This window comes from Equus quagga, chromosome 3 (assembly GCF_021613505.1).
Source record: "Equus quagga isolate Etosha38 chromosome 3, UCLA_HA_Equagga_1.0, whole genome shotgun sequence".
Classification (NCBI taxonomy): Eukaryota; Metazoa; Chordata; class Mammalia; order Perissodactyla; family Equidae; genus Equus; species Equus quagga.
In genome coordinates, this window is record NC_060269.1 from 51,086,883 (window position 1) to 51,110,035 (window position 23,153).

Genomic DNA, 23,153 nt, shown 5'->3' on the forward strand with positions numbered 1-23,153 from the left:
ATTAAAAATCAGATGAGGACTTGCCCATGGCATAGTGGTTAAGTTGGGCATGCTCTGCTTCAGTGGCCCAGGTTCACAGGTTTGGATCCTGGGCATGGACCTACACCACTTGTCATCCATGCTCTGGCATTAACCCACATACAAAATAGAGGAAGACTGACACTGATGTTAGCTCGGGGCTAATCTTCCTCAAGCAAAAAAAAGAGGAAGTTGACAACAGATGTTAGCTCAGGGTGAATCTTCCTCAGAAAAAAAAAAATCAGATGAAATAAGATTTCAGTTTCAAGATGTCATGTTAATTTAGTTATTTTAAAAATGACTGAAAGAATCAGCAAGGGGCAATAATATAATCTTCTATACTCTGTAATTTCTTTTGTAATCTTTTTTATTCTTTTACCTTTCCTTGGTTTCTTTTCCTCCTTTACTTCTTTGTTTTCTCCTCATCTCTTTTGTAGAAGAGGAATCTATTTTTATAACCATACCCACCCTCTTCCATTGTTTATTGGCCCCTGGAGATTTACATTTCTTTTAGGAATATGCTCAGCATTTTACGCTGCTAAGATGTGCTGAAACATGAGCCAATTAATGACGTTCTTACTGACAAGTTCTAGGAAACTTGTAGAGTTCAGTTTCTGCAAGAATGATTTCCAGGCTATAATATTTTAGAATGTCAAACAAGTGGAAACAATTAGTAACACTAATGTCTTAACCCCAGGTTTACCACTGAGGGAGGCAGATCATTGATTAAAAGGACCATCTGTTCCATAGATGTTTCCAGTTTGCTTGCATAGCTGTTCAGTGATTGTGCTGCTTGCATAGCTAGTTATTCTATTACTCAAAATCATTGGTTATGGACACATTTTACCATGGCATCTTTGAGAAATCGGGTTTTATTTGTGGATACTATAGTTATTCGGCAATGTGTTTAGTACATTACATGTTCTTGGAACATGTATTTTGAAATTGTCACCAACTCTAAGAATTGTATAATCAATGAGTTTAATATATAGCTTTCAAATGAGTTAGTGTACTTGTAATTTGGCAATCGTGTGATGTCGGAGGAAGAATAGATTCATCTCAGAGTCTTTTGTCTCTATTTGTAAGATGAAAGATGGAAGAGTTCTGTTATTATAATCAAGTTCTTCCTTAAAATACCCTTAATCTGCTTATTCATTCTAAATATTGATGATACACCTCTTATGTAGAATCTCACCATTTACAATCACTTTCACATTTGTCATCTCATTTTGCGTTAGGTATTTTCCCCTGCTGTTTTCTTTCCATATGGAGATCATGGAATAATTGCCTCTAAGATTTGAAAGGAGCCTTAAAAATTATCTGATCAATTACTGTATCCAGTGGTCATCCTGTCAGCTATTTCCAACAGGAGAAAATGTTAGAGAGGCAGCTAGGCTGACCATTGGGTCAAATAAGGCAGTGAAAGTAAATTTGCTTTTTGTGGGATAGGCAGAAAATATTATTTTTCACTTTTGCGCTCTTTTTTGATGATTTTTTTCAGGCTCAGCCTACTGGGCCTGTGGACTTCTGCTTTAGGGGCTCTCTGGTGACTTTAAACCGTTAATTCCTACCCTTTGGGAGTGTCGCTAGTCTGCTGTCAGCTTCAAACTTCACCCGAGTGCCGAGCCTAAAGGGCGTGGGTTTCTGGAGTGCAAAATATTCATGTTTTATTTTTGAAGCAATAGAAATTTCTTTGAGTTTCCTTCTCTCTTTCTGCTCCCCTCCCTCCCTCTTCCTCCCTTCCTCCTTCCTTCCTTCCTTCCACCCTTCCTCCCTTCCTTCCTATCTCTTTCTCTTTAAACTGATTTAGTTATTTCAAATCATATTAATACAACTTTGGGCTAAATTAAGAGTTACAAGTATGAAACTTAAAATCATTTGTCTGCTCCAGTTTGGAATTTATTTAATTATTTCTGACTTCAGTAAAACTTTGGATCTTATTTTAAAAAAACTTATTATCTATTTTTATCTCGTTCTGATGAGAATACAAACCCATTCAGATACATTAATTGTTCTGTGATACAGATGAAAAAGATGGAAACTCGGCCCAGCCAGGCTGGATTTGGTTTGAGAGGTGATTATCTTTTAACGATGGCTTGATTGATGATTGTGTGCCATGTGACGTAACTGGAAAACTGATAGATAGACGTAATTGTGGAAAAATTGATGCAACAGGGAAACTGTACTTCCTGAGCCCATGCAATGCAACCTGTGCAAATATGATGATTCTTCAGTTCAGATTGGGAACTCTGGGTAAGCACGGTGTAAAAAGGAAAACGAATTAGATAGTGAGTGAGGAAGACAAGATGAATGTAAAAACAACCATCCCCAGGTGTATTGAGAATAGTTCTAGCTGCCTTTTCTTTCCGTTGCTAGGAGAGGGATGAGCTAATGCAGGGGTACATGTGCATTACCAACTGTATCCGCAAGCAATGACGCACCTGTTAAGCCTGGCACTGGTGCTGTGTAGACACTGTAAACAGGAATGCATACGTCATCTGTTCAACAGCCAGTTGTAAACTCCATCTTTAAATCCACTGAAAAGAAAATTAAGTGATGATGAAAAGCTGTCACTCCTTCATTACATAAATTGAAGGAAATTGACAGAGAAAGGCTTATTCAAAGTCCAAAGTCTTCAATTTTATCTCTATTTCTGGATCAAAGACAGTGAAGGCAAAGTCTCTTCAGAACCCTTTGTTTAGCCTTTACAACAAAAATAGCCTTAGAGACTTGCTTGCCTAGAGAGATTCTGTGGTTTTCTCGTGACCATGGAGATTAATCTTCTTCCTGGGAAATCAGCTGTTCACAACACTGCTGCCTTCATTCCCAAAGAAGACTTTCTATTCCTGCCTGGGAATGTCGGATACAGCAACAAGTGTTGAGGCGCCTAAATATTCCCCACGGGGTATGGGCTCCTGAACACTGCCTCAAGTCCCTTTCAGCTATTCATTTATTCCCTTCACTCTTCCAGAAAGGTTTTCAGGCGGCTACGGCTGCACCTGCATCTCAAGGGCATGTTCTCCTGTCAGTCATGCTGTTAGGAGGAGGGGATTTAAAAGCAAGGCCATTCATTTATTCATTTACTCATGAACTTATTTAATTGATATTTATTGCGCTCTCTCGGTGTTTCAGACTCTCTGCTGGGCATGGGTGACACACCAGTGAGCTAACATGGATCCCATCCCATTACTAATAGACCATCCAATCTGGGGGTGGGGGATGCAACAAATAATCACACTGATTAATATATATTTTCAAATTCCTTATAAATATGAGGAAACCATAGTTATCCAGGATCGGATGGACGTGAGGGCGGAATGTGTGTCTGAGAACTAGAGAGCGTCATAGACAAGAGCCCTGTGGCTGAAGGAAGTGTGGCTGAAAGACGAGGAGGGAAGGATGGTGCCTTAGGAGGCTCAAGAGATGGATCAGCCCAGACCACCTTGGAGTTAAAGAATTTTGATCTTTATGGTGAAAGCAAATGGGAAGTTAGTTAGCTGAAGAGTTTTTAGGTAGAGGAGACCCATTGAGGACTGTGTTTTGAAAAGATAACTGGCTTTGGGAGGGAAAATGCCTGGAGAGGGGCCAGAAAGGTGGTGGGAATATTCCAGTCGTGTATGTATCCAACATTCCTTCATCCTTGCCTCACCCTGAACGCTGTTCATGTGCATGCCTGTGTCCTCCGCCAGACCTTACATTCCATGAGTTTAGGAACGCTGTTTTATTTGCTTTAGGGTCCCCTGTAGTGTCTGATACTGGGATTTGCGTATATACGTCCAACAAATGCTATATTTAAACTGTGGCTCTTCTCCATCTCAGAAGACATGTCAGTAGGCTTAAGACAGTCCTTCTGTATTCTGGTGATAGCATTATCTAGTGATCTAATTTATTCCTGGAGACAAGGAAGATAAAAATATACTTGCCTTTTCTTTTGCTAAGTCATATGTGCCTTGCATTTTATTTCCATACATTAATATCTTCTATAAAATGACCTTTATAGTCCTATCTTCATGTCAAGACTAAAGCATTGCTATTGTCCTTGTTATTACTGTTTCATCACAAATAGAATAAATATGCTGAGGGAGATTTGTTGCTGAGAGAAATTTCCTACAGAGCTGAAGAAGTGAAACCATATTGGAAATTTTCAGACTCTGAAAATCAGGAGTTGCAAATATAAATAAGTAAAGCATTGAAAGGGAGTTGTGCTGCCTGTGGCAGAACTGGGAGCGCATGCCGTGTCCCAAAGCATTCAAATTCAAATACAAAATGTCCCATGACAGCCAAACAAAACATCAGGGGGCCAAGTGACTATGTTTGCTATTTCTGTTTTAAATAAAGAATTTTTTTTTTTTTAATCCGGAGAAGTAATAGAAAATTGCAGTGTACTCATCTCCTCTTATGGGTTGTGGACCAAGTTTTGAGGGACTGAAGCTTCAAAGCTGTGCCGGGGTAAGGGAGCAGGACCAGAATGCCTTCATCAGTGCATTCTTCCCAAATAACTTTGCAAAGCAGGCTTCTAATATTCCTCTGGCTACTTGGTCTTTATTTTCTGTTGTAATGGACCGCTACAGTTTCTCTGTGTCTCAGTCACATTAATACATCCAGTAAGGGGAAGACATAAAGCTCATGAGTTTGATAGAAAGGAAGAAGGTTGTTATGACTTTCGAAATCAGAAGCAAAGAAAACATCGCTTCTCATATACCTTCTGGGCAAGTCCCTCGGGGGTAGTTTTATTAAAGACTTTCCCTTAAAATAAAAATGAGGGGAATATAAATAGCACTGATCCAGCTCCCACCTGCTCCTTAGATTAAGATTAGCTTAAACTCAGGCTGAGAGGTCACACAAGGGCATGGTTTTCTGTGGTTAGCAGTCGCTTAAATCACACACTCACGAATCTCATGCAAAGAATATTTAGACAACATATTTCCAGCAGAAAAATAATTCCAACTTCTTTTCTTTTCTCAGGGGTGAGCAGTCCTAGTGATTCTGTAAATGAGAGAATCCTTTCCACTGTCAAAATTGGGCCGGTGGGATGAATGAAGCAGAAAGGAGCAGAACACCAGGATTAATTAAGATCATTTTGCTGCCGTGCTCTGCAATTTTGTTACTCCTCCTAAAATGCACCGGAGAGCACCAGAAATGAGCAGCAGTGACTTATGTTTGAATTCTGAGCCCTTCAGCAAAATGTATCCTCTTTGGGCTGCCTGGGTACAATAAGGATAATAAAAATATCCTTCTTCCACATTTTAGTGGGCTGTTGTAAACAGAAAATTAGATTCCATGTGGTAAAGCGCCTCACAATGACAAGATAATGTGATGTAATAGTAATAATGTTATAATAATTATAGCAAACACATACCGCTTATTTGCCAGACACTGTTCTAAGCAGTTACACTCACTGTTTCACTTAGTTCTTATAACAACCTTACGAGGTGGAATCTGTTAGCTCATTTATAGATGGGGAGACAGAGCCGCAGAGGACTGAAGTAACTTGTTCAAGGCCAGCCAGTGAGAGGTGGTGCTAGGATTTCAACCCAGCAGTCTGGCTCCAGAAGATAATGCTTTAATCACTAGAGTTAAAAAAAGAAAGAAAGAAAAGCACAAACTTTTAACTAAATGGGAAGACCAGCTTTTGAATCCTGGCTTCATGGGCTGTGTCACTGTGTGGTTAGGCCTCTTAAGCTGTCTTAAAATCTTCAGTTTGTGCATCTTAAAATAGAGATAGGATAGTAATAGCTACTTCCGGATGTTTCATGAAAACTAAATAAGAAAATATGCAACGTTCAGCTTTTAATCAATAGGAGGCACGCCTTGCATTAGTATTATCAGTTATTGGGGTGGGGTGGTATGTTTGTCTGCTTGGGCTGCCATAACAAAACACCACAGACTGGGGGGCTTAAACAATGGAAATTTATTTTCTCACAGTTCTGGAAGCTGGAAGTCCAAGATCAACGTCCCAGCAGGGTTGGTTTCTGATGAAGCCTCTCTTCATGACTTGCAAGTGGTTGCCGTCTTACTGTGTCCTCACATGGCCTTTTCTCCATGCACAGGGAGAGAGAGATCACTGGTGTCTCTTCCTATTCTAAGGACCACAGTTCTGTTGGATCAGGGCCCCACCTTAATGACCTCATTTAACCTTAATTACCTCCTTAAAGGTCATATCTCCAGATACAGTCACATTGGAGGTTCGGGCTTGAAAATGAATTTTTCAGGGACACAGTTCAGTCCATAACAAGTAGGTAGCTGGAGGGGAGAGAATTAGAAGGATAGAAGGGGTGTTTGGAATATTTTGATATTTAAGGTAGATTTCTTAGACATCAATTCTGGAAGGAAGAGAAGTTGTCAGCTATGGGTAATAAATGATCAGATAAACAATATATTCACTACTGTATGTCATTTGCCTTCTATTTGACACCCTAGAAAACGTCTCCATACTCTCTGTTTTTGGCTTTTAGGTGAGCCTGAATTTAAATACATTGGGAATATGCATGGTAATGAGGCTGTTGGACGGGAACTGCTCATTTTCCTGGCCCAGTACCTGTGCAATGAGTACCAAAAGGGGAATGAGACAATCGTCAAGCTGATCCACAACACCCGGATCCACATAATGCCTTCCCTCAACCCCGATGGCTTTGAGAAGGCAGCGTCTCAGGTGAGTGTGAGCCAGTGTAGAGCAGGGCACGCTTTCTTCATTTGGTATGTTTGTACATACACGCCTATCTACAAGCAATGCTCACGTGAAGCTTACACACGGTGCAGGGGAGGGTATAGGTGATATGTTGTTCAACTTGCTTGTAAGAAAAATGTTCCGAAGGTGAGGGATGATGAGTGAACATTCCTTCAGCAGAGATTACAAATGAGAAATTTTGTTAATAAGTGAATATTTAATTAATGCTTTGTTTTTGTTGTTATATAAATCATATTTATTTATCCATGTTTGTGACTAGGTAAATTTCCTTCTAAAAAATCTTCAAGTATGAAAAAGATCTACTGCCATGTATTGAAGGGTAATGCCCTTGCTGCATCTGAATGAGGCGATGTCATAGCGCCCTCTACTGAGTCAAGGAAGAAAAAATTTTGACCAGATCAATTTGATGTTTAGTGCTTGTCTCTGTATGATGAGTAAAATTTTCAAAAACCCCTCCTACTTCTAAACTAAAATTAATGTAATACATTTTAACAGTTAGAGAAGCTGGAAAGTAACGTTATTTTAAGAGAAGACATATGGTATGTATTCTCTTTTTCTTTGGACAGGAGTGGAGGACGTTATATTTGTTGTTTTCTACAGTTTGAAATAATTTTCTTATTTTATGGTAATATATTAAAGTATATATTTACCCTTAAGAAGTCGATTTGTACCTTAAAAAGAAAATATTCAATTACCTGATAGTTTGATGTTGTAAGAAACCCAGACAGTGAATTTCTGTAAATAAGTGTAACATAGATATAATTTCTACAGTTATGAGGGAAAAATTCTAGTAACATATAGCATTAAATTATTTAATATTTTAAAGTAATTTTTAGAACTGTGAGACACAATGGGCAAAAAGATTGTCATTGCTATTTTCTGTCTTACATATTTTTATTCTTCACCGTCTAATGTATCTGAGCCGACAAGGCCTCAAGAATATGGGAACTGTCTCTATATCATAGATTTGATATAACTTAATAGTAAAACAAGAAATCCTGCATTATGGCATATAATTGAATATCTTGGAAATTCATTAAATTTGCAGGTTATACCATTATTGAAATGAAAGGTTTAAAATTGAACAGAAATTCCTCAACTTACAGACCTCTAGAACTTTGCTTCATGAAGACTTTGAGGGAGGTATATTATTAATATATAAATAATTAATGTTAAACTCATGTTAAGCTTCTGATCTTATTGAGTATTCTTTTGAATATTTCCAAAATTAGATTGCTGTGATGTACAGAGGCAATGAATATTTTATTTAAATCTAAGTATGGAGTGGCATGCTTTGAAACATGTCATCTATTACTAGCTAATACATATTGAGTTCTTTTGCAATTTGATAAATATCTTTTAAAGCTTATTATGATTAACATTTAAAATAATATTCATTGAAAATTACCCACACCAAATACTGAAACTTAATTCCTTTGTGTTTGTAACTATAAAATAGTGAACGTGCCTTTATGGTAAGATGTTATTGAAATAAATAATTATTCTTAATAAATTATTTTTAAAATCATTAATGGAGACCTTAAATAGATAGCAACAATAATAATAAATAACTGATGATTTTTCTCTTTGATTTTTTTAGCCCGGTGAGCTCAAGGACTGGTTTGTGGGTCGGAGCAATGCCCAGGGAATAGATCTGAACCGAAACTTTCCTGACCTGGATAGGATAGTTTATGCTAATGAGAAAGAAGGAGGGCCAAATAACCATCTGTTGAAAAATCTGAAGAAAATTGTGGATCAAAACACAAAGGTAGAGAACATGGATGGTTTTCTTGGGTTCTGTCCTCTAGCCTAAGGAAATATGTTTATCATAATGAAGGACATAGGAGTAATGTCAGAGCTTGTAGGGGATAGTTAACTATAGCTGGGAAAGTCACAGCTGGAAAGGCTGGAGGCTTGAAATTAGTCCTGTCCCTAGAATTGAGCAGGGGCATTAGGAGTGGGAGGTGAGGGTGTGGACACGAGGAAGGAACCCAGTTGTGGGTGTCTTAGAAAGTCTTCATGGCCCTTTCAGAGGCCCTTTATCAGCATATGTGATCAGGTCCTCCTACAGCATCTCACAGTTGATCCTTTGCTTCTTTTCTGGAACTTTCTCCTCTTTGTTTTGCACAACTCTGTTTTCTCCTACCTCTTTTACTGCCTTTCCTATCTCTACTCGGTTTCTTTCCCTGCTTCTTCTACCTTGGCTCAAATGCTGGCCTTCAGGGTCCCATCTGCTACCATTCTCTCCTTCCCTAGGTTTCCATCCTTTCCCATACCTTCAATGTTCCCTGTTCTACAAAGTCTCCCAGATCCCTGTCTCTAACTCTAGATCTCGCATGGAGTTCTGTTACTCTATTTTACTTGCTCACTCAGCCCCTTTATCTAGTGACACCCAGGACCTCAAGCTCAGCATGATAAAAACCAAATATTTTCCCTAAGACGAAACTATTCTCTCACTTACCTGATCATCAAAGCCTTGTTTTTTCCATCTCTGTCACCACTCACCAGCAATCAGTTACCAAATCTTGGTGATTTGGCCTCTTTACCACCTGTTCAGTTTTTCTCTCCTCCGCAGACTCACTCCATGCTTTAGTTCATGCCCGCATCATCTCCTGCTCTGGTGAGCACAGTAGCCCCCTATTCTTGTTTTGGCTTCAGCCTCTCCCAATTCCATTCAATCTTCCTGAATTCCTCCAGAGTGATCTTCATACACAAATTATTGCTCTGTTGCTTAAAAAATCTTGCTAGCTCTCCCCTGCCCAGAGGATGAAGTAAAACTCAATATGGCAGAATTGTGTGATGGTTTCGCCTGGAGACTCTGGAGGCAGCCACCTTGGTTCAAATCCTGGGTCCATACTTGCTGTGTGATTTTTGGGAAGTTATTTAACCGCTAGGTGCTTCCACTTCATCCAAATATGGAGATGATAATAGTATCTACCTCATAGGGCAGTTGTAATGATTGAATGAGTTAGCACACGTAAAGTACTTGAGATCGGGACCTAGAACTATTATTACCGTGTCAGTGTAATTTCTCAATACTCTCTGCTATGTATCTTAGGGTTTTTCTTTATATAGACTTCTAGTGTGGTGGTTATAGTTACATAGAGCTTCATATATGTTATATTATAATTTTTTGTTTATATAGCTGTTTTTCCCTTTGATTCTAGATTTCAATCCCTTGATTACAGGAATTATAATTCATATTTGGGTCTGACACATAGTAGGCTGAAAGCCTATTATGAACGAATGCAATCCAGCCTGGCAGGCAAATCACAAGATCTGAAAATCAACAGCTGGAGTTCCAGACAAGCATTCCTCATGTGGTTGGGATGCTGGGAAGAGGATCCAGGAGATAGAGAGTCCCAAGTTTTTGGTCTAAAGTTCTTAAAACTACCCTGCCTCTATTCAGGATTCATTCCAGAAACCTGGGCTGAGCCTACAAGTGGGGACTGGTCTGAGAAGCGCTGCCAGGGGCTGAGGATTCTGGCAGAACCTGATAAGCGAGTGACTTAAACATCCCTGCTTCTGAGTCACAGAGACATTTGCAATTTCTCAACCCCTAAACAATCTTTCTTGGGAGAAGAGAGAGCTGGAAAGGCAGAGGCTTGGGGTAACCAGAGGTGAAAAGAGGACAGTCAAATCTTGGGTGATAAGCTATGAGGAAATGTCAGCTATGACAGAAATGAAAAACCGTTCTGGAAGCCCACTGTTGATATTAGCCCACAAACTTTCCCCATTGCTTACATTAACCTGCCTAGGCTGTCTTCGTTAAATCTGAGAAATGAGAAAAATAATTCGTGTAACCCTTCATAGAAGAATCGTGAAAGAAACTCATGTTGACAGAATATTTGATTGGCAGCCTTTATGCAAGTGACATTATTTTCAGCCAGGAATATCTTCATCTTTCTCAGCTGAACCTGTATAATATTTGCAGAGTCTCTATATTAGATGTTTTTACATTTCTAGCTTAAGCCATACTTAAAAGATGCAGGTTCATGGTACTTTTAAAAAAATTGGAACTTTTATTAAAATTATCTCAATGCCAATACTTTTTCTGGATAAAGGTAAATTAAAGAGACACACAAAAATTAAAGTTTAGTCTCTTTTCTGGAAGAGAAGCAGGATTTTTTTGCATTACAATAAATCTTCAGTGAGCCCCTTTAATAATCATGGGGTGTTATTACCCAGGTCTGGCTCATGTCCTTTTTTCGTCTTTGCGTTAAGACTGAGTCAATGTGTAGACCCAGCCTGGTATGAGACATACAGGAGGCATTTCATTAATGTTATTACACATCCCCACTTCGTACTTATCTATATCCCTCATAGAGGTTTTTATTTAATTTATTTATTTGTTTATGTTGAGATATAATTGACACACAACATTATGTTAGTTTCAGGTGTACAACATAATGATTTGATATTTGTGTATATTGCAAAATGATCACCACAAAAGTCTGATTAACATCCATCACCATACATAATAATGAATTTTTTTTCTGGTGATGAGAACTTTTAAGATCTACTCTCTTAGCAACTTTCAAATACACAATACAGTCTTATTAACTATAGTCACTATGCTGTAAATTACATCCCCAGGACATGTTTATTTTATAACTGGAAGTTTGTACCCTTTGGCCCCCTTCACTCATCCCCCACCCCCCAAGTCTGGCAACCACCAATCTGTTCTCTGTATCCTTATGGTGGTTTTTAAATTTTGAGGTTTATGTTTTGTATGCCAGGAATCAGGTTAAAAATGCAGATTCCCATGGATGCTGATTGAGGGGGTCTGGGGTGTGTGGACTGCCGTGGAGGACGGGGGTGGGGGGTGGGGGTGGAAAGGAACCAACATTTTTACTGAGTCCTCTCCATGCTCTCCTTGCCCTTCAGAATCTCTCTGAATCAGAGTTCTCTCTCACTCTCCTAGAGTTCTTCCTGCAAAGTCATTTCTCATCTGCTCTTGAGCTCTTCAGCTGGGTCACTTCCACTGTTCTCTGGGCTCATTCCATGAGCCTTGGCCTGGATTGCTTGAAAATAGAGTGAATTAAAATAAGTCAAATGATTTTATTAATTTTATACTTGTCTTTAATGGCTATAGTTGTGAAGAAAATGGAATAAATATAACTTTAATACATTTTAAGAGCCAAAGCCATCTGATTATGGAGCATAACATTTGAGCTATGTTTACCATCTTTAAATGGAAGCTTTAAGGATAGGTCATAATTGACTCCAGATCCTATTAAGGGTCCCATCTCAGGGGTGTTTCAGAGGCTTCTCTATGGATTTCTTAAATATATAATTACAGTATCTAAGGAGTCTCTGCATTTAGTCAGCCTGAAAGACTCTATTAATAGTCAGAGAGAAACTGAGTTTAATTTATCAAATTGTGGAATTTACTTGCTTGCTTTTTAACATACTGGTAACATGTATATTAGCAGTAGTGTTGGCCAAACCTAATAGCCACAAACGACTTGGTGTATTCAGGACTGTATCTCTAAATTTGTTTCAAAAGACAGTTTCTTTAAAAAGATTTTTGTTACAAAATTAATATTTTATTACAACAAAAAGATAAAGCAAATATGGATAGGAAGAAAAATAACCTATTACCTTATATTCTTAAATGACCACCAATCACTTTTTGGTGTGTATCCTTCAAAATTACTTTTTATGCACGTATCAACATATAAATATATGGAAGGATGCCATGCACACTGTTTTGAACCCTTTCAGGTAAATAAATACAACAGTAGAGTCTTCCCAGGATGGCTTTGCCTCCTGAGCTTCTATTCAAACTAGCCCTTCGCCCCAGAGGGTATTGTGCTTGCTTCCTCCAAGGGTACTCTCTTCCTTTCTTATTTTTACTACTCCTGTCTCCCTTCTCCTATCCAAATCCTACCTTATTTTTTTCCCTGACACATAGTGAAGTTCCACCTCTTCCTGAGGTCCTCAATGATTCTCCAAACAAGAAATTGCTGTCTCTTCTGGACTCATTGAAATATTTGTCAGCACCAGCCATTGGATTTGAGTAACTAGAAGGAATGAGAGGGATGTACAAGGAAGAGGACTGATAACATATTCAGCAGTAAAAGAAAAACTTTTGAACAGAATATTATAGAATATTGTGTGTTAAAATCATATCATACAATATTAATGTCATTTAGAGCAATTAGGCCTAATAAGATACATTCATTATACAAAAAACATATGCATTATAGATTCTTTTGATTAAATATCCTATATTAGTTATTTTTTATGTTGTTTTCAATAAAAATTTGAGCTTAATTGAAAATTAATTTGAACTCTAGAAACAAATTTAGGGTTGTATAAAAATTTCATTTGTAAAAGGGAGTGATTCAGATTGCTGTGGAAGGAATGGATTACTTAATAAATGGAATGGAGACAAGTCCATCTCACAATTATCAGCATTGATCAAAATAAAACCTTGATGTATTATGATTTAATATAAAAAGTATGAACCTAGTAAAAGAAAACTTTGGTAAATATATCATTTTTTGGGGGGGGGTAGAACTTTCTAAATCGAAACCAGCACATAGTGGCCACTTAGTAGTTATTGAATGAATGAATGAAATATAAAAAGCAAAGGAAGAGACCATGGAGAAAAGATCAGTAGATTTGACAACATAAACATCTTAACGGTCTGTATTTCAATTTCTATTATTAAATTTGAAAAGCAAATGACAAACTTGGAAAATATTTATGCTGTGTAGTAGGTAGAGGGTTAATTTTTTTTTTTAAAGATTTTATTTTTTTCCTTTTTCTCCCCAAAGCCCCCCGTACATAGTTGTGTATTCTTCGTTGTGGGTCCTTTCAGTTGTGGCATGTGGGACGCTGCCTCAGCGTGGTCCGATGAGCAGTGCCATGTCCGCGCCCAGGATTCGAACCAACGAAACACTGGGCCGCCTGCAGTGGAGCGTGCGAACCTAACTGCTCGGCCATGGGGCCAGCCCTGAGGGTTAACGTTTTTACTAAATAAACAACTCTTGCAAATTAATAAGAAAAGCTACACATTTCAATAGAAAAATCAGTTAAACCGTGTATAAATGTCACTGAAGAATAAATATAAATGGTCACTAACCATATAAAAACTGTTCTAGTTTTACTAGTTAGTTGAAGAATGCACATTAAAAAAAATTCTATTTGTCATGTGTCAGTGAGAAACTTAAAAAAACACATATGCCGTGTTGGTAAGAGTGATTAAAAATGGTAGGTTTAATATACTGTTTCTGGATATATTGCTGTATCTTACAAGGAGGCAGTTAGGAATACATTCTATAAAATTTAAACATGTGCTTAGCTTTTGGTCAAGTCGTTCCATTTCTCGGGGAATTTTCCTAAGGGAAGTACAGATCTACACGAAGAATAGCTACAAGGGTGTTCACAGTATCTTTTTTTTTTAAATAAACAACATTTGGAAATTTTTCCTCCCAGCTTTATTGAAGTATAATTGACAAACAAAAATTGTCTAGATTAGAGGTGTACAATATGATGATTTGGGTTACCACACTCAAGCTAATTAACATGTCCGTCAGCTCACATAGTTACCTTTCTGCTCTTTTGTGGTGAGAGCGCTGTGAGCCTCTCTCTCAGCAAATTTCAAGTACACAATAGAGTATTATTAAGTCACCAGGCTGCACATTAGATTCCCCAGGGCTTATTCATCTTATCGCTAAATGTTTGCACCTTTTGACCACATCTCCCTATCTCCCCTGAGCCCCTCCCATCAATTGGATGTTGCTAGTGCTAGTGCAATGGCTCTGGAGCCTGGCCGGTTGGGCTTGAGTCCAGGCTCTGTCACTCTCAACTGAATGACCCCATGCTGTTCCCTAACTTCTCTGTGTCTCAGTCTACTCATCTGTAAAATGGGGGTCTTGTGGTCCCTGTCTTACAGGGAGGATGTGAGAATTCAATGCGTCACACAGAAAATGTTTAATAAGTATGAGCTATTATTTTGTTCATGTTTAAGAATGATATATCCATACATTGGATGTTACTCAGCTGTTAAAATCATAATTTAGAAGGGTATTCAATGACATGAAAAAGTGTTTATCTGTTTTCAAGCGAAAAAAGGCAACATACAAAATGGTATATAAATGTTCACATTTAAAAAATTATATAAGTGCATTGAAAAAAGACTGATAAAGAGTTATGAAAATGGTAGTAGTGGGCATCTTTAGGTTGTAAAATTTTGGGTAATTTTAATTTTCTTCTTTGTGTTTGTCTGCTCTACATTTTCTACAGTGAACATTTTTTTTTTGTAGTGAGAATAAGATAGACCAAACAAATAATAATAAAAACAACACCCCATTCTACAGTTTTCCACAATAATGAGTAACTCACATGAAAAATAGGATAGTTTTGATACATTAAAGCTGATAAACTAAAAATAGCGTGGGCTTTATGGTTTCATAGACTGGATTTGAATCCTTAGCTCTATGAATCTGGATGTGTTATTAATGCACCCAAACTTCAGGTTCCTCCTTGTGAAATGGGGATGAATATCTCTGCTTATCCAATGGGGACATTGTGAAGGTTGATTAAATAGTGCATGTGAGAGCTATTCATAAACTCAACAGAGATACACAAATACAGAATCTTATTATGACCATCAAACCCTACTGATGCTGTTAGACTTTATGTGCCAAAGAAGAGTACGGATTACATCTCCAGTAAAAGCTTTTTTTTTTTTTCTTAATCAAAGAGGTACTTGGGACTTTGACAGTCTTCCTAGTTGCTGTTAAAAACTCTTCACATAAAAATATCAAGCTTTTGATTCCAGATGAATTCTTTGGTATAAATTTTTTCTCCTTTTGTTTTGCTTCGAGGGGCTGTGAATCATTCAGAAGACAACATGAATTCCTGAAACTTTTGCCTTTTGTTTTAAAATTTAAGGCGATCATCCCAAAGTAAACTGATATTTTACAGTGAGCTCTGAAAGAGACCCAATCTAATATATATATATATATTTTAAGATTTTTATTTTTTTCCTTTTTCTCCCCAAAGCCCCCCAGTACATAGTTATATATTCTTAATTGTGGGTCCTTCTAGTTGTGGCATGTGGGACGCTGCCTCAGCGTGGCTTGATGAGCGGTACCATGTCCGGGTCCAGGATTTGAACCAACGAAACACTGGGCCACCTGCAGCGGAGCGCACGAACTTAACCACTCGGCCAGGGCGCCGGCCCCTCTAATATATTTTTTTATAGGGACGATGTTAGAAGTAGTTCAAGAGAATTGGAAAAATAGTAAGCGAAAATTGGAAATAAAATTTACCACGTTTCTAGAGTTGGACCACCATAGGGAAAAAAACCCCCTGTTCTGCGGTTCAACTATTTTCTTTTCTCCATGTCTTATCCTGAGCTATTATTAACACAGATCAGATGGAGATGTCCCAAAATTTCTAAGTGATTTGCATGCTGGTTTTCAAGTTAAAAAGAGAGAAAAGCTGGCAGTCTACAGAAGTAGAACTTTTAAGGAAATTTAAACACTATTGACATACTTTTTAAGTCTTAGAAAGATAGAGATGGGGAATGCTGCTCATATAGGGACTTTTCTTTTTCTATGAAAACAACCACAAAGTGCTTGAAATATGACCAGCTTTCAGGTTGTGATTTGTTTTAACCTTTTCTATGTCTTTTCTGTCAAGTGATCTCACCAGTGATTACCAAATTTATAATCCCTTACATCTCTAATCTTTAATACAGCTTGCTCCTGAGACTAAGGCTGTCATTCATTGGATTATGGATATTCCTTTTGTTCTCTCTGCCAATCTCCACGGAGGAGACCTTGTGGCCAATTATCCATATGATGAGACGCGGAGTGGTAGGTGTTCTTACTGCTGCTCTAATTGCTTCCAGATTTACAATTACTTTACAAGGCTTTGTATGATGGTTTCTGTAATAGTCTCTTAAGTGATTTTCCCTGTAGAAATACACGTTTAACAGCAACATCCCTTAACTATTTCATGGGCCATTGGCATATATATTTGGCAGAAAAAGACTAAATCTTTTTAAAAGTTTGGGTTAACAGAAACGTGGTCTTGACAGAATACTTGGACAGAAGAAAGGGAGAAAATGGAAGTCGTGAAGTTGGGTAGCTCTTAGACCCTGGTAAAATGGAGAGATAATGAAAGTTACACAGGTTTGTGTACAAGATGGCTAAAAATGGAGGCAACCTCTTGGCGCTTGGTCAGGAACCATGTGGATCTCTTACGTGTGTCTTATGCTCTCACACTTTTGCATTTGGAACTGTTTCTAGTGTTGTCAGGGAGGGGGAGTAGTGCCTTGGTTTGCCAATTAGTTGTAGGCCAGCTTCAGGCACAGCAAGCTTTAGCCAGATAGCTATTTTCCGCTTAATTTTTGTTGCTCCAGAAGATTTTCTGCTTGGATCAGTTCTCAGGGGCCTTTGAAGAGTTACCTCTTTGTAAACACAGGATGACAATTTTAGATATTGGAAACTTTGAACTTTTAAGAAAGTCTTTGGTGAAACAGAGTTAGAATTTAGACTTTGGGCTTTGTCAATAGCTGGGAAATAAAAGCCTGGCATATTTTATAATACATGAATAAGAATACAGTCTATCAAAATATATATTCTTTTTTTCCATAATACACATGGGAGATTTTTTTTTAACTCTAAACTCAGATACTGAAAAGTATGTGTGAGAGAGGTTCACAGTGGCTATGAGGTTAGTACAGGTAGATTTTTTAAATTAAAAATTTTAACAATGGAAATCTTCTTATTGTTTTCCCAGGTCCAGTTTACTATGATCTTATCATCTTTTCTTGAGAAGGTTTCAATTCATAAGTAGAATGTACATTCTACCCAATTTCTACTTTGTGATATTAGGAATGGAAGTTATATAACCTAAAAACGATGTGTAATTGTTGAGTACTGAAACCTTTGCTCCTTTCCCATGGTGACATAGCTGAAAAAATGCACCAGCAAGAGATCAACACTGAATCACTCTTCAGAAACATGCGCTGCTCCTTGGTCTGTGTCAGTTTCTTTAATCTTGTGGGTTTATTTTCTAGGTAGTGCTCATGAATATAGCTCCTGCCCAGATGATGCCATTTTCCAAAGCTTGGCCCGGGCCTACTCCTCTTTTAATCCACCCATGTCTGACCCCAATCGGCCACCATGTCGTAAGAACGATGATGACAGCAGCTTTGTAGATGGAACAACTAATGGTGCTGCTTGGTACAGTGTACCTGGTGGTGAGTTTCTGTTTTGCTCTTTGATTATGTGATGGTGGCTTATTTATAATTACCATTTAGATTTAGAGAATCTTCAGTCCTCTTTAGTCATTAAGAAATAGACTGAACCTGTAGTTCATCCATTAAAATTAATCAGTTTTCTGCATGAATGATTCCTATTATATATCTTTTTGTTGAGTTTTAAAAATCAGGATGCTAATTGAAGAGATATAGGAAATGAACTGAGGACGTCCATTGGGAAAACATATAAATTGAATATTGTCAATGAGCCTACTTTTCAAATTCTGGCATTATGGAGTAAGATAGCATCCTGATTCTATGTTAGCCAAGTTTTACCATAGGTAAATGTATATTTTAGAGGGCAGGCCTTGGCCTTTAGCATATCTTGGTTCACATACTTTTTTGTTTTTAAATGATGGGATAATGGGGACTATTTGATGTGCAATATTTAATTTATATTCACTACTGTAATAAGCACTATTAGATCAGGAGGCTCTTCACCTTTTATGGAGTCTGGAAAGGGAAAAGCCGGCTTGCAGCACAGCCACTGGAGGAAGCATCTTCTAGACAACCAAGGCAGCTCTCATGGCTCCCTTTGCCCCATGTGACTCTGTGGAGCTCTTATGTTTATGGCTACCTGGACCAACAGTTATATAATACTCACCTCTACCAAGGGTGAAGAGGGACGTGTAAGGATACTGCTATGTTTTGTTTTCCTCTTTGCCTACGGAAAATTTTCTACAGCCCACCTGGACATGAAGACGAGAATTCCTTAGGGCAGTAGCGCACTAGCTAATTGTAGGGTTTTGGTTTGTTTAGATTTAGCACTCCCCCCTCTGTCCCCCACGTTATAGCTTGAGAAATAAAGTCTATGTCAGATTTAGGATTTAGACTATGTCAAATACTTCAGATAGAACGTAATTTTATACTTCAGTTTTTATGAAAACTTTAGTAATTCCTTTGGAATTACCTTTTTGGACAACCAGTGCATTGTTACAGAATACCAAGTAATTCCTATTAGTAAAATAATGATAATAATAATAATGTTAATCTTAGTCAATGATTATGGCCCACGACAATCAAACAGTAAAAGAAAGCTTTGACTTTCTTTAGCTTTCTATCTAGTGAATAAAATCAGTGCCTTAGGTCAGATTTTTGAAAAGCAGAGCCTGAGATAGGGGTGCGGATGCTCATAATTTATCGAGGGAGCGCTCTTTAGGAAAGACCCTGTGTGGAACTGAGGGAAGCAGGGTAAGGAAGGGGATAGAGCTGAGCCAGGATATGGTCTCAGATGCAGTCTAGCCTTGGCCTGAGCCCTTGGGAGGAGGGCCTCAAGCATAAGTCACAGGCAGGGTTGTTCTGCCTTGAGGCAAGGGCGCCAGCCTTTGGTGGCTCCATCTTAGTCAGTCACCGTTTGTGGGCTGCTGTGGAGAGACTGGGAGTGGGAGATTGAAGGATGTAACCTCCCAAGCCAGGTGGCTCTAGCAGCAATTCTCTGAAAAACAGGGGCAATCTGGGGCACCAACAGCATTCATTGCTACTTTGAATCAGGTTAAAATTAAAGTTGTTCTGGATACAGAATCTTCCCTTTGGTGCAATTTGAAGTATTATTATCATTATATCTTACATGTAGTAGATACCCAATTATTGTTGAATTAATTATTAATTATTATCAAGACTCCCAGTCCCTCAGGAGTACACCTTGATACTGGTTGGACTTAAGGAATAGGATGGTATGTCGGATCATCATCGTACATGACTCTCCTCATTCTTCCTTGGTTGGGGGGTAGGCTTAGAGAGATGTACGTTTCTTTAGTAGGCCAGGAAGGATGGCGTCTTTCACCCTGCAGTCTTCTTTTTTAAAAAACTTTATTTATTATTTTAAAAATTTTATTTTTTCCAGCTTTATTGAGATATTAACATATATTGTAAGTTTAATGTGTACAATGTGGTGATTTGATACATGTATGTATTGTAAAATGACTACCATGGTAAGGTTAGTTAACACATCCATCACCTGTCATAATTACTATTTTAATTTTTTTGTGATGAGAACATTTAAGATCTAGCAACTTTCAAGTATATAATACAGTATTATTAACTATAGTCACCATGCTGTACTATAGATCCTCAAAACTTACTCATCTTGTGACTGGAGGTTTGTACCCTTTGACTAACATCTCCCTAATTTCCCACCCCTATCCCCTGGCAACCACCATTCTACTCTGTTTCTATGAGTTTGGCTTTTTTAAAATTCCACATATAAGTGAGGTAATATAGGATTTGTGTTTCTCTATCTGACATCTTATTTAGCACAATGCCCTCGAGGTCCATCCATGTTGTCGCAAATGGTAGGATTTCCTCATTTCTCACGGCTGGATAATATTCCATTATGTGGTATGTGTAGATATCTATATCTATATCTATCTATCTATAGATATAAATAGGTAGATAGATATCACATTTTCTTTATCCGTTCATCTGTTGATGGACACTTAGGTTGTTTCCATGCCTTGGTTATTTTGAATAATGCTGCAGTGAACAGAGGGGTACAGACATTTTTTCTTGATAATGATTTCATTCTTTCAGATATATACCCAGAAGAGGAACTGCTGGATGGTATGGTAGTTCTATTTTTAGTTGTTTGAGGAACCTCCATACTGTTTTCCATAGTGGCTGCACCAGTTTACATTCCCACCAACAGTGCACAGGGGTTCCCTTTTCTCCACATCCTTGCCAACACTTATCTCCTGTCTTTTTGATGATAGTCATTCTACCAGGTGTGAGGTGATATCTCATTAGTGACACTGAGCACCTCTTCATGTACCTGTTGGTCATTTATATATTTTCTTTTGAAAAATGTCGATTCAGGTCCTCTGATCATTTTTAAATTGAATTGTTTATTTTTTTGCTATTGAGTTGTGTGAGTTCCTTATATACTTTGATATTAACCCCTCATCACATTTATGATTTGCAAAAACTTTCTCCCATTCTGTAGATTGCCTTTTCATTTTGTTGATTTTTTTTTGTACAGAAGCTTTTCTCTGTACAATTTATATCCAGTTTGATATAGTCCTACTTAGTAATTTTTGCTTTTGTTGCCTGTGCTTTTGGTGTCATCCAGTAAAATGTTGCCAAGACCTACGTCAAAGAGCTTTTTCCCTATGTTTTCTTCTGGGGCCTTTACAGTTTCAGTCTTAAATTTAAGTCTTTAATCCATTTTGAGTTAATTTTCGTGTATAGTGTAAGATAAAAGTCCAATTTCCGGTTTTTTTTGCATGTAAATATTCAGCTTTTTCAACACCTCCTATTAAAGAGACTATCTTTTTTCCATTGAGTATTCTTGGCTCCCTTGTCAGATATTAGTTGACTGTGTACACCAGGGTTTATTTCTGGGCTCTTACTCTGTTCCATTTGTCTACACGTCTATTTTTATGCTGGTATCATTCTGTTTTGATTATTATAGCTAGTAGTATAGTTTGAAATCTGAAAGTGTGATTCCTCCAGCTTTGTTCTTATTTCTCAGGATTGCTTTGGCTACTCAGTGTCTTTTGTGGTTCCATATGAATTTTAGGATTCTTTTTTTCTGTCTCTTTGAAAAATGCTATTGGAATGTTGATAGGATTGCACTGAATCTGTACATGGTTTTGAGTTGTATGGACATTATAACAATCTTCCCATCTATGCACACGGGATATCTTTCTATATCTTTGTGTCTTCTTCAATTTATTTCATCAGTGTCTTATAGTTTTCAGTGTACAGATCTTTTACCTCTTTGGTTAAATTTATTCCTAAGTATTTTATTGTTTTTGATGCTATTGTAAATGTGGTTGCTTTCTTTATTTGTTTTTCAGATAGTTTGTTGTTAGTGTCTAGAAATGCAACTGATTTTTTATGTTGATTTTGTATCCTGCAATTTTAATGAATTTTTTATTACTTCTAACTTTTTTTTGGTGGAATCTTTAGGATTTTCTATGTATAAGGTTATATCATCTACAGGCAGAGACAATTTTACTTCTTCCTTTCCAAATTGGATGTCTTTTATTTCTTTTTCCTGCCTCATTGGTCTGGCTAGGACTTCTAGGACAATGTTGAATAGGAGTGGTAAGAGTGGGCACCCTTTTCTTGTTCCTGATCTTAGAAGAAAAGCATTCAACCATTCAGCAATTAGTATGATGTTAGCTGTGGGCTTGTCATATATGCCCTTTATTATTTTGAGGTATATTCCTTCTATACCCAATCTGTTGAGGGTTTTTATCACGAAAGTATGTTGAATTTTGTCAAATGCTTTTTCTGCATCTTTTGAGAACGTCATATGATTTTTATCTTTCATTCTATTAATGAGGTATATAACATTTATTGATTTGTGTATATTGAACCATCCTTGCATCACAGGGATAAATTCCACTTGATCATGGTGTATGATCCTTTCAGTGTGCTGTTGAATTCAGTTTGCCAGTATTTTGTTGATAATTTTTGCATCTGTATTCATCATGGATATTTGCCTGTAGTTTTCTTTTCCTGTAGTGTCCTTATCTGGCTTTGGTATCAGCATAATGCTGGCTTTGTAAAAAGAGTTTAGGAATGTTCCTTTTTCTTTAATTTTTTGGAAGAATTTGATAAGGATTAGTGTTATTTCTTTTTTTTTTTTTAATGTGTATTCAAATCTTTTGCCCAATTCTTTTTTTGAAGATTTTTTATTTATTTTTTTCTTTTTCTCCCCAAATCACCCAGGTACATAGTTGTATATTCTTCGTTGTGGGTCCTTCTAGTTGTGGCATGTGGGACGCTGCCTCAGCATGGTTTGATGAGCAGTGCCATGTCCGCGCCCAGGATTCGAACCAACAAAACACTGGGCCGCCTGCAGCGGAGCGCGCGAACTTAACCACTTGGCCACAGGGCCAGCCCCAGTGTTATTTCTTTTTTAAATATTGGGTAGAATTCACCAGTGAAATCATCTGGTCTTGGGCTTTTCTTTTGGGGACGTTTTTGGTTACTGATTCAGTCTCCTTATTAGTAACTAGTCTGTTTCAGATTTTATATTTCTTCATGATTCAGTCTTGGTAGGTTGTATATTTCTGGGAATTTATTCATTTCTTCTGGGTTATACAATTGTTGGCCTATAATTGTTCATGGTAGTCTCTTATGAAACTTTGTATTTCTGTGGTAAAAGTTGTAATGTCTCCTCTTTCACTTATGATTTTTTTGAGTCCTCTCTCC

The 23,153-nt window shown here is 37.6% G+C and overlaps 1 protein-coding gene across 1 annotated transcript in view; it reads left to right on the forward strand.

Annotated features, from left to right (window-relative positions):
- Window positions 1-23,153, forward strand: part of CPE (carboxypeptidase E) — a 106,715-nt gene that overhangs the window by 70,766 nt on the left and 12,796 nt on the right. The window contains exons 2-5 of the mRNA XM_046657325.1: window positions 6,474-6,670; window positions 8,307-8,474; window positions 16,425-16,542; window positions 17,751-17,933. Of these exons, the coding sequence (XP_046513281.1) occupies window positions 6,474-6,670; window positions 8,307-8,474; window positions 16,425-16,542; window positions 17,751-17,933 (666 nt within the window). The remainder of the gene's footprint in view (window positions 1-6,473; window positions 6,671-8,306; window positions 8,475-16,424; window positions 16,543-17,750; window positions 17,934-23,153) is intronic.